The sequence below is a fragment of the Lineus longissimus genome, chromosome 9 (genome assembly GCF_910592395.1).
Source record: "Lineus longissimus chromosome 9, tnLinLong1.2, whole genome shotgun sequence".
NCBI classification, from domain to species: Eukaryota; Metazoa; Nemertea; class Pilidiophora; order Heteronemertea; family Lineidae; genus Lineus; species Lineus longissimus.
In genome coordinates this window covers 3,566,186-3,578,448 of record NC_088316.1, presented here as the reverse complement: position 1 = coordinate 3,578,448, position 12,263 = coordinate 3,566,186, and the positions used below count along the sequence as shown (strand labels likewise).

Genomic DNA, 12,263 nt, shown 5'->3' with positions numbered 1-12,263 from the left:
TATATAACTATGGTGAGATCATTCATATTTCACCAACAACTCACATAGTGGGCAGGACGGATCTTGACCAACAACTCGGCATTGATCGAGAGGTACTCGACCGACTCGAGCGACCACTTTCACAGAAAGTACTCCGAGGAAAGCACTTATCCTTCGTCGTTGGCAATCATGAACATGGTATATCATTCTTTTTATCACTGGGTTGCGCGGAGGGAGACCCCGCACTGTTTGATTATAAAGGCTTACTGGACTTTGCGCAATATTTCGCCAAAAAAGTATTCTACGCAACGGTCCCTAGGTGACTTTTCCTATTCATAATACACAGCCTGTCCATCCTAGATCATGGTTACATGGGGAGTAATCGTTGTTAAATTAGGCCAAACAAAGACAGTTAACCCGGGTACCACTATGTTTACGATGCGAACAAGCCGTGTAAGTCATTATCAACATTTTTTTCATTGAACATTTGCGGGTACAGCGTCACAGGGAGCAGCATTGAACGGTAAACAGGTTCACATCATATTCAGACAACGGCTTGTAACGGCCATACAGGACACGATTCGTATCAGAAACGGATGATTACAACTATTCGCTTGCTGAGAGTATACATGACGCGCATACTTTACATTTAGACATTTGAGCTTCCAAGCTTTGAGAAATAACGGGTCATGTGCGAATTTGGCATGTACGTGAGTACATTTTCAACCCCGAAAAGTGTGAAGTGAAGTTATGCTTTTATTTAGTAAAAATCGGTAGGCATGTCCAACAAGACGTGTCTCAGCTGCCTGGGTGGGTGTGGGTCATCACGTACCGGGGTAAAACATAATGGTCGCTCCCACATTTCGCTCGTTTCGTTTCGTTGCGCAAAGTCCAGTAAGCCGATTATAAATACTTAGTATCTTTTCATAAACTTCTATCTGGTTTCATGGGGACAAAGTCATAACCAGTATGCCCTGATAAAAATTGTTATAGTACGTACACTGGACAGAATCTTGGTCGTGGGGGACAAGTATTGTTGCTCGCATTTGAAGACGAATCCTATTACAGAACCGCAAATGATTATGTTCTCAAACCTGACGCATATGTACATGTAATAGACTTTACTCCAAGGACGAATCGAATTGAAAGTCTCACGAATTCATGGCCAAACGCCGTTGAAAGTACAATGACATTAGCCCGCCAAGATGTTCCAAGGGGATAGAGGAGACTTTGGGTAAGACGGCTTTATGGCGTTTTGCAAATGATTCTGCTTATTGGACGGGGCTTTAAAGTGGTTCAATTGGTTACAAACGTGGCCTTGAATCTCAAAAGGCAGGGACATAACCCCGATGATGAATTTTGTCGCTGTCAGAGTTTAAGTTCACTCATAAAGACTAATAAAGGCTTAGAAGGTTTTATTTGAGGGGTTATCGCCTTTTTTCAGGAAAAGGCTTTCGAGTTCTTGAAAAACCTAAAGTTTTTTTGAGTGCACTCATAAAAACTAAAGAAGGCTTAGGAGCTTTTATTTGAGGAGTTCCCACTGTTTTTCGGGAAACTCCTCAAATGTTGATCGAAAAAGGACGAACTCCACATGTCAATCGAGACGAAATTGTGTCGCCGGAATCGAAGACAGTAAGGCCGAACTTCGATGGGGAGGAATAAAAAGCCATGAGGTTTTTTTATCATTCATTTTACCGAAAAACCTCCGTATCTGGAGTGCATATTTGTCTTGGCCAAAAAGTTTTTTCACAAGTCCCAAAAACTTTATTTCTATGAGTGCATGTAGATTAGTTATGAAAAAAATGGACGATTGGAAAAACAGAGTAATAATATTTAGTTACGAATGCAATCAACCACCAGATATACGCTCATTTTCTATTCTCTGACCATTCTGTTTGTCCGTAAATCCATCACCTACATCAAGAAGTCATAAAGACTAGTCTTTATGAATTCGTGCATACATTCGTACATGTAACAAAAATATACTCAACGTACCGACGGGGAAGTCCCACATCAGTTGTATCTGTTCCACGTTGTCGGTATCCAATATAAAATCGGGAAGTATTAATTTTTTTTCGAATGTTGTTGAGTCGTTTCCGATAAAGGCATAGCTAATCTCCCTTGCCGGGTGTCCGTCTGTCAAGAAGAGATGAGAGATAATAAATTACATGTAATGTAGCATCCTGATCGGTTATGACATTCTTCCCGCGGAAACATTTTGGCGTGTTTTTTTAGAATAACGCTCTGCTAAGAATGCTTTCTCGCCGCATTAGCTGGTTATTTAAAGGGACAAATTGGGCGTGTGATTTAGTTGGCCACGAGAATAGTGTGCCTATTCGCCACCACACGCCGCCTCGTCTTCCATCACGCTAAAGCTAATTTCTTATAATGATTTTTGGAGTCGTTGTGAGGCAGGTTGTGATATGCCTTGCGAATTGCAAGTAGGCTGGACGATTATATTCCATTCTCGTAACAGCGTTTACTGCAAACGATTTTTCAAAGATCATGTTTGGAGATGTCAGGGTCCTGCTGGAGCCCAATTTTGCATGAAAAATCAGCATATCGCATGCCCTGTTCGTCCCTTTAATCTGAATAAATACGTCCAGAAATAAAACATGGCCCATCATTGGTGAATTTGCCATCCTCAACAAACCCACTGATTAATACGGGATGTTAGCATTTTTCAATTAGGGGAGTCAGTTTTCTTTAGATAACAAAGCTTGCTATCGAGAGGATTCGCGCAATAAATCTCCGTGACGTGAATCATGGCGATAATATTTTCACCACGGATGATTAATGAAGGCTCTCCAAGACAGAATGTAATTTAGGCTTATTACGGGATTCCTTAAGACTCAACGGAATTTTGCCCTCGTCTTCATATCATGTGCTGGCCTATCATATGATATTGTCATGTTTCGAAGAGCATTATGAGAACTTGCAGTCCGTGCGCCAATTCCAAAAAGTATCTTCGTACATGGACACTTAACCATGATGAATTAGATGATAACATCAGATGATTATGAAATTCCCACAAAAAACAATTGCAGTGAATACTGATACAGTATACTGAATTTAATCACCAGAATATCCAATGCCGAGAGCAGTTAGTTTAGTTCATTATTTCATTCCTAGGTGGCCGCACCTGCTTTCTTCAATCGTGACACCTACATGTACACAGGAGAACTAAAAATTATTTCAGTTGAAATGATTTTCAGGCAACCAATGTCAATATATCGATTTTAGGAGCAACCATTTTTTCGGGAACGTTTGTTTCATGTGAAGTAAGCACCTTACCTATCACGAAAAGAGAATAGAAGAGTTTTAGTTCATGAATCATATGCGAGGTGGCAGCACTGAATAGAGCAACTTTGACCACCAAGGAGGCTATTATTGAACTAAAATAACTGGAGTTCGTATATTTGGGATGTTCTCGTGAGCGAAGTCAGTAAATGTATATCCGGGTAACGCATTTTTATTGGATCTTTTTTTATTTTGTGATGTAATCACCTAATTCATCATGCTAAAATCATTTCTACGTTGCCCGAAATGTTGTCAAAAGAAACAACTTCTGGGATTTGGCCCGGCCTAAGAGTGCGGTCCCACGAAAGGGACCAAAGCAGTTGAATTATTGTACAGAGAATTCCTCCACCAACTTAATCAATTTAACTCAGACAGAAATTAGTTTCGACGCAATGAAATAAAAACGGTGCTCTAACCCAAACAATTGAGAGAATGACATGATCAACTGAGTTCAAACATTAATTTCCCTGGGGAAAGTTTCGTTGCTTCAATACGTTCGCGAGACACATTCGAAATTATCAATTTTCATTTAACTCGAGCTAATTTAGTGCTTCATCTATCGGTGAAATCTAACAATTGGTGGTTATCAGATCATAAACACGGGTCAAATTAATTAGTTATGACATCAGACCGAATGAAATTAATTTCCTGTATTTTATTTGACATTCGAAAAGTCAATTAAACAAACCGATATTATCGAACTTTTGAACAAAAAAGCTGGTTACGGTCAATCACAGCATGACAAGCAAGGAGCGGCTTCGTGATAACCACTCAGGCGCGGATCCCCGTTTTGCGAGTTGTCGCCATTTCGGAGACTTTCGCCCTTCACACACGCAGAATCGACTGCGCGTGCGCCCTTCATGGCCAAATCGTGTCCCCCGCAGCTAAACTTACGAGTTACTAGCAGTTTATTTTCTAGAATAAGTTCGCGCAAAAAAGCATCATATGTGCATGCCTTGTTGACTTCAACGGTGAACTACCAATTTGCTCTGTCAATTAGTTTGACCAGAGTCTTTCAATTTATTTGAAAGACTCTGGTTTGACACAACTTGACAATTGGTAAGATTTAGCGAGATATCGCACATTGTTTTAATTACATGTATATGTGTAAAATGCTGTACATTCGACCACGCGTTCGGGGCCGTGGTATCTCCATGGTATAGTAGTATCGGGGACTTTCGATGGAGTCAGTTGCCCGAACTTACGACGACTCGCAAAACGGGGATCCATGCCGGCTGACTGACAACCAGTGATGCCAATTTTAGCGCGTGGTCGATATGAATCAGTTCATCGATGATGATGTACAGACATGACCTAATCAGTTCAATCAAATTTCGATAGACAGATTGAATTGACGAAGTTTTTCGTTATTATCATACAACGGAATGATTACACAACATTTTATGGCTAATTGGTTCAATTCAAGAGGATGTGAGTTTGAATGCTTTCCAACGTAAAGTTGGCAACATGAGCCATGTAAACGGTGTATATGCTATTCCAAGATATCAAACCAGTGTCATGTGATTGTTTTCTCTAGCCATTATTGTCCCTTTAACTCAACAGCCTCCGCTAAGAATTGCCTACGCCACTGTCTATGCAGCGCGGGCAACTTAAAGGGGGAATATTGAGATAAAGGCATACTAATACACGGCAAGAGTCGGAAAGAATGGGCGATATGAATAAAGACTAGCAAATGCTTTTATCTAAAACTCCATGTACATTTACACTAGACCTTCCTGTACAAAATTGAAGTAAAAGCATTTGCTGGTCTTTATTCATATCACCCATTGTCTGTTTAATGTGAAAGATTGCCACAACAGAAATCTGAAAACAGGAACCAACAGGGATTATCAAACATGCTAAATTGTAAAGTTCAGGCAGAAAAGGACTTTGGTATATGGTATCGCTAAAAACGAATCGCATTATGGCTTCATTGAGAAGCCGTTGTGCTGGCGTTGATATATCAACCCAAGGAATGTTCTTTAAATGAAACTGCATCTCAATGCTCCTTTTTCACTGGTGAGATGATTACAACAACGACATAACTCACAGCTCCCCAAGAGAAGACTACAGTGCTGCTCATCCATTGGGAAATAATGTAGGTTCATGGTGCACGCCACCACCAAAGACACTCTGAAAGGAGAAGGAGATTCTACAAAAAAACTCACAACTTCCAAGAAGGAGACTGCAGTCTTGCTCGTCCATTGGAAAATAAACTAGATTCATGGTGCACGCCACCACCAGCGAAACTCTGAAACGAAGGTGAGAGTTTTATAGAGACGGAGGGATGGGCGCGGGGTCTTTCACCCGATGAGATAGGATTGGCCCGTAAGATAGTGGATTGAAGGAAACTTCCAATTATGGGTGGATTAAGACTGTTTGATGGGTATTGATAAGCTGTCTCGAGTTTAATTGCTTGTAATTGGCTCGGGTTGTCCCATTCGAACCCATGTGTTGGCCTAGGAGATGTTCTTATGTTCTTATGTGATTTTTTAGATTTTTATTAATTTCCCTCATTTAAACGACGTCCTACGAACAACTGACTATTCATTCTCCAAACAGACATAATATTCAAACATAATTCTCTCTGTCAGTCTTAGCATCCATGTTGGAAAATCACTGTACATCATGCACCACATTCTCACAGTGTAATTTGATTGAAACAGGTCTCCGTCATACATGTCGATTCGTACTCTCCGTGGGGATAAAATTACAAAAATACGTGTTGTTTAAAGTTAAACAATTTTGAATATGGCGGTCAATTAAAGCAGAGACAGAACCACGTCGTCCAGAAATAGAGTTTCGGTCATGCGCGAGGAGAATGCTGACAAATAGCCCCCGAAATGCCAACGCCAACGCCTGTCTCATTGTTCAAGTTCCTGATAACGAAGTCGAACATGGGGATAGGCGCTCGCGTTGGCTTTTCGGAGGATTTGCTAAAACTCACTAATGTATGTGCAACGCGGCACTGAAACGTTTATGTGGAGGTAGGTCCATAGCCCTTTACGTTAACCTATGTCAAACAACTTACCGTTTACTGTATCTAACTGTACCGTTTGGTAAAAGGAAAGCACATTCATTCGATACCATGAGGTCATGTGTGTGGCCGTGTTTTGCATTAAGAAAATATGTGTCGGGCTGCCAAAGTTTTCGAGCAATGTCATGATCTAGCGTTATTCTTCCTGTGGTCCAGTTGTGGGCCAGACGGACGTCCTGCCATTCTTGGTCAAAGTACATGTCAATACCGTAGTCCTGGAAAATATGAAAATAAGGACATGACAATCGCCATTCTCATCGGCAGATCATAGGATTCTTCTCTCTTAAAGTACTTGTCAATACCGTAGTCATGGAGAACCGGAAGATATAAGAGCATTAGAATCACCATCACGCAGTATCTCAGAAACATTTTCATAAAGACTCCGTGTATGTCTCATCCAGATTAGGCATTAGCCTAGTCATTAGCCTGTATTTTTTCTTCTAACGGCAGGTAGTTGTTCGTCGCAGCAGAAACATTCCATCGAGGCTAAATCAGCAAAGGAATCGACGAATTAAAGTTGGATGCAAACCCTTTCGTTTTCAGCAGAAAAAAAACACGTATGGCTTTCTTGATCCTCTTAATAAACACGGTGGTGATTGAATGTACATGCATTATACCGCGGCTGCACTCATCGATATAAAGGTTTTTGACCTTTGAAAAAAAGCTTTAAATATCCACCCCGTAATGTTGTTTACTGTAAAATTAAGAACCCTGATGGCTTTCGGGACTCTGAAAAATACTTTCTAGGGTTATTTAGTTCGCCGGAGTCATTTGAAGCTGGTGAAACTGAGGCGGAAAAATATCTGAAAAGGGTACCTTTGATGCCTTTAAAAATCTCGTGACAAAATGAACATTCCAGCGAATCTTCATGTGAATATTGTGGCTTGTAACCGAAATATAAAATTGAATCACCACCGTGATAAGAACGCCAACAGACGCCTTGAAACGTGAAAAACTAAAATTTTCTTAGTCTTTTTTAACCAGATCTGCATGTGACATATGGCACCTTTTATTGTAAAATGCACCCTTTTCCTATTGTAAGCTTCGGTTGAAGTAGCTCGAAGAAATGCGAGATAAAAACGCACGCCACAGTCTCGGGGCTAATGGATTGCCAGATGCGTATGACAAGGGGCTGATGGTCACAGCGCTGGCAGCGGCCGCGTAATTAATCTTGCGCGCTCCAGGGCGGGAGATTGGTGAAAAATAACAACCTTATCGCTCAGGAACATCTTCCAGAGCAACGAGACTCCTCGCTGTGAGGTAAAATCGCTGATAACCCGTGGAAAGTCCTACTGTGTGATTTATATGCATTTTGTACAGCAGTGTGGCATTTAGCTCAACAAGAGGACACGAAGAGAAGATTTTTATGTTACAAGACATTCACGAAATGCCCGCAAGATAGCCAGGCGCAAAACAGGTTGCACGACTGAAACAGTTCCAAAAAGGAAATTTTCCACCTGCTCCACAAAATTGGCCGCAACCTTCATACACAGCGGCTGTGTATGAAGGTTGATAACGTTTACACTCCTGACGCAGTGGACCGGCCTCGCCACTCTCCCAAACACTGCGGCAAGTCGTGGTTTTACCCGGGGTTTGCACCGACGACCACAATGAAGTTGGCAGGTTGCCAAGCATGGCGCCAGAGCGAGAACGCCGCCACCGGTATTTTTATAGGCGGATCTGTAAGATTCACGAGGTGTGCCGAAAAATCAAATGTCGCCATAGTAAAATCAGATTATTAATTCCGCTGCGTTCATAGCAGTGAGCTTTGCCGGTTTTACCTGAATATCCTTGATAATCTGACGAGAATCGACTTCTTCACAAAGGTCACGAAAAACTCTTTTTAGTCAATCCAAAGGCTATTGATTAAAGAATCGATTGATTAATCGTTTTTGGTCAATAGCAGAGAAATTCGGTTTAGAGATATTAAAAAAGCATCTGCACAGAGCATAACGCCTAGTCAAGTTTTTTTTAACCGATCACGTCATTGTAAACTTGCGTGACTCCCTAGTGAGGTTTGTCGGCTTTACGTGGACTTCCGTGCTAATCTTACAAGAGTCTTTCGCCTTACGCGTGGAGACATCCCCGGCCACCAATTTGTCAAGAAGATCACCCGTATGATTGGCTTGAATGGAAGGAATCCTTGGGATATCTGAGATAAACAGGTATCACAGGCAACTGGTTATTGGGGATGTTTGCGCGGCCTTGGAATGGATCTTGGAGTACCGGATACATGAGCTGTCGATGTCGTAAGAAGCTGGTAAGGCTGCAAGCCATCACTAAAAATTTTTAACTTCACGATTTTTATTTTGGTGGATTACGAAATTCGTTTTGGATTTTCCAGTAATAAAATATCTTGAGATGTTGTGATTCGCGGTTATTCGCGAAATCCGAGCATAAGACATGTTACTTAAAGGCCTATGCCGTTCCTCAAAATGTGAAATTTGAAATTGAATTGAAGAATTTCCAATTGCGTAAATGCGTGCTGAATACAAATTGCAACATTGCCATTGTGTAGACAGATATACGTACATGTATCAGTGTAGGATAACACCAAGATTCAAGCTACATGTAGAATAGACATGTGGAGGCGATAGCCGACTCAATCCACGCTCCTTTGATTTCGCATCACCTCATATGCATGTACTTCGTCGCCAGAACGAGCCAGAATAAGCAATATGAAACGTTGAGGTCGGCCGAGATGAAGCTATGAGCCTGACAGGCAATAATCCAGGAGAATTCCTCGAACGATATCGCAGCCTAGCAGATGAGAGTCTGATTGACACGCCAACAATGACCGCGGGTGTCCAGCGTGGTTGGAACACCTTCGGGGGAAGTAGCCTATAACGCTGCCGCGACCAGCACCAGAATACCTCTATGAATGGCCCTGGGGTAATTCTGGTTCCATCGTCGCAGTGGACTGGGATATTTAACCATTTGAATGTTAGCGAAGTCATGTTTTTAGCATAGGAAATGACGAATATATAGGTTAGGATGACTGGTGATTTCGTCATGGGAACGCCTGGAAAAAGAAGAATGTCCACCATTGACCGAGATAATTTATCATTATGGCACTCGATCTAGATAGTATTTAGTAGACTCTTTCTTTACCAGAAAACGAGGTTGCTATCACAGGTCATGTGACTTCCTCCGGATGAGTTCCATGTCACGTGATGAGGGGTGATGATGTCACAAAACAAAATGGCTTCATTTCTTACCTCGACTGATTAGACGGGCCACTATCCCCGAAGATAATGCCAATAATGGAACTGAATGCAAGCAGTTACACCATGTCTCGACAGATTATTTTGCTTCAGGTGATACTGGTTGCGAGGCGCCACAATTCCCGTCAAAGCATCCCGGGAAGAAATAAAGTCTCTTTGTCCAAAATAGCATACGACGACCATACATCAAATAAAAAAACTGCGATGCGGCCGAAACAAAGAAATATCATTAATTTGCACCGGGACCGGTTGACAATAAGCACTGGAGTGCACTCCACACTCAATATACCGAAGTCTGATGACCAATCATTGGCCATCCTACGTGCCATAATGTCTCCACTGTCCCACTCTTTCGCCCATAATCGTATTGTGTTTCACGCCACATGGGGTTTTCTATCAACTGGTCCATCGTACTCCAGTGCTATTCACACTGTAGATGATATATGATGTAGGTCTTTTATTGTCACAAATAACCATCATTCACATCTTATCGACGTGAAATATACATCGTATTCTGGTAAAGGAGCAAAGGTAAATCACGATTTCGTTAATCGCACAGTCCAAAACGTACGCAAGGTAAAGCTTGGCGATACCTAAGATTTCTAAGCCTTCTTAGCAATGCATAAGGTGGAGGGTGGAGGGGTGATAATAAATTTATGGCCCACAACCCACAAGCAAATCTGAAACCCCTGCGTCATCTTTAGCTTTATTTCTGTCCGTCCATCGGGTCACACGGGTCAGTGATTTTACATCAGCAAACTCAATCGACTGTTGTTTCAGTTGGATATTATCCACCTCTTTTTTTACCAATTGTTCCAATACATTACACGTTGAAAGTACATGTACCCCTTCGCCACATCAACCTGTGCACAAAAAGCGCGCAGTTGGGAAAATAAACCAGACGCCTCATGCCAGGACACCGTGGCCAGGAAGCTTGATGATTCCCCACACTGCAGTCCACCAGGGCGTTGACTAGCTCGGGTCGTGTTGTTCTCGGGGGTCCAATGCTCAAACTTGTCATTTAAATCTCAGTGCGCCTGCCCTTTGATGATATTGATCACAAATAGATAGGATATTTGACTGAAGAGCTTACACCATGTAATTATCTGGCGGTATCAGCGACTAAAACCCCAACCTGATTATCGACAGGCGTCATATCAAAGTAAATATCAGCGCTTATCGGGGGATTATCACCCCCAATGACTCGAGAGGATGGCAACTGTTCAAAGGCCAGTCGATTTCTAGGTAAGAGGTGTGCTACTTTGGTTGCGGCGTGGACAGAATATGACTTTGGTTCTTTATGCTTTAACGACGCACCGACAATGGCCTATACACACATGCACGAGGTATCCGTTCAGAAAACATAAGAATAAGATTCAGTAGCACCTGTCGTCCAGTACAGTGTTGATCTCGTTGTAAGTAGTTGGATTGAGCATTCTTACACACGCAACAGGAATTCTAACAAGCACAGGAATTGGATTTTACTTGAATTCCACTATCGCCTACGTTCAGAGGTAGTTGAATCTGATGTTTCCTGAACTGATATAAAATGCAGAGCAGGTGAACGCGATAGAAGGATGCTTGGGCGATAGGAATGTCTTGAATTTGAATCAAGAACTTAGATATAAGATTTAAGATATTAGATTCAATAAATCTCCATGTATAGATTGTGATCTTAAAAGATGACCAGATAACTGTAATGAAATGTGTAAACGATCGGGAAAACCTGTCATAAAACTTTTAAAGCTTTTTCCCGAGCCAATTATATTCCCAAAGTGCCTCGACAGCTTATCGACAGGAATTGATGAGCGATGTTAAGATACTGCAGATCACTTTACGACATTATGTCGCAAATTGAACAGCCGCTTGACGTCAATTAGTGCAATGAATGCAAGAGCAATGGCGGCAAGATGATGGCGAACGCATCATTGAAAACATAAGAAGGATCTCTAGAAGACAAACTTGTGACACCAGAGTGACTGAAATAATTAAGTGAGACAGTTCAGTCGGTAAATGACGTCTGCTTCAACATAATTTCGAGTGACTCTGCCTGTGTCATTGATCGACCTCACTTGCATGATCAACTCACTAAATGAATATCACTTAACCCACAATGTAATAATGTTTTGTAGACTAACTTTGGTGTGATTGAAAGTCCATCAAAACTAATACGTTGTCTATTAAGTGAAAACTGTGACCTAACACGAGTTGTCATAAGTCCATACATGCCTGATCAAGAACCGTGAGAACAGAATCACAAAGTCCATGCGCACGGGTGGCACCTACATCAATACTAGTATTGTGGTCACAGCTTTCGATAGACGGCTTAAGGTGGCTTCTGCATTAACCACCTTTCGAGAAGAAACTCGCGGCTCTCTATTCCATATTCCAAAAAAATGAAAAATAGGATATTACATGCACAGGTATTACATATGTGATGTAAACTAAATTCGCCGGCCTTTTTTTTATTAGACATTGTTATCAACTTTGACGGCAGGGGAATATCGCATGGGAACGCAGGCGCCGTTAAACAATGTTTCAACCTATTGTATATTCAAATATACACATCCTTGTGACTTAAACCTTATCACCTAATTAGTCTCCGCCATCGGCTGAGACTTTTGTATTAGGGTATTATTCTCCTCAAGAAATTATTCCAGCAAACTCTCGTCCCCAGGTGAAAGCTTCATATGTACATGAACACGGCAATGCATTGCAAAACA

General features: G+C 41.6%; 1 protein-coding gene across 3 annotated transcripts in view; it reads right to left on the bottom strand.

The window, feature by feature from the left end:
* Nucleotides 1–12,263, bottom strand: part of LOC135493652 (glycine receptor subunit alpha-1-like) — a 98,039-nt gene that overhangs the window by 4,598 nt on the left and 81,178 nt on the right. For 2 of the 3 annotated variants that reach the window (XM_064781141.1, XM_064781142.1), the window contains exons 5-7: nt 6,311–6,531; nt 5,448–5,530; nt 1,975–2,115 (exon numbers count right to left, since the gene is read on the bottom strand). In XM_064781141.1, the coding sequence (XP_064637211.1) occupies nt 1,975–2,115; nt 5,448–5,530; nt 6,311–6,531 (445 nt within the window). Of the gene's footprint in view, nt 1–1,974; nt 2,116–5,329; nt 5,413–5,447; nt 5,531–6,310; nt 6,532–12,263 lie in introns of all 3 variants that reach the window. The other variant, XM_064781143.1, reaches the window with a different exon arrangement.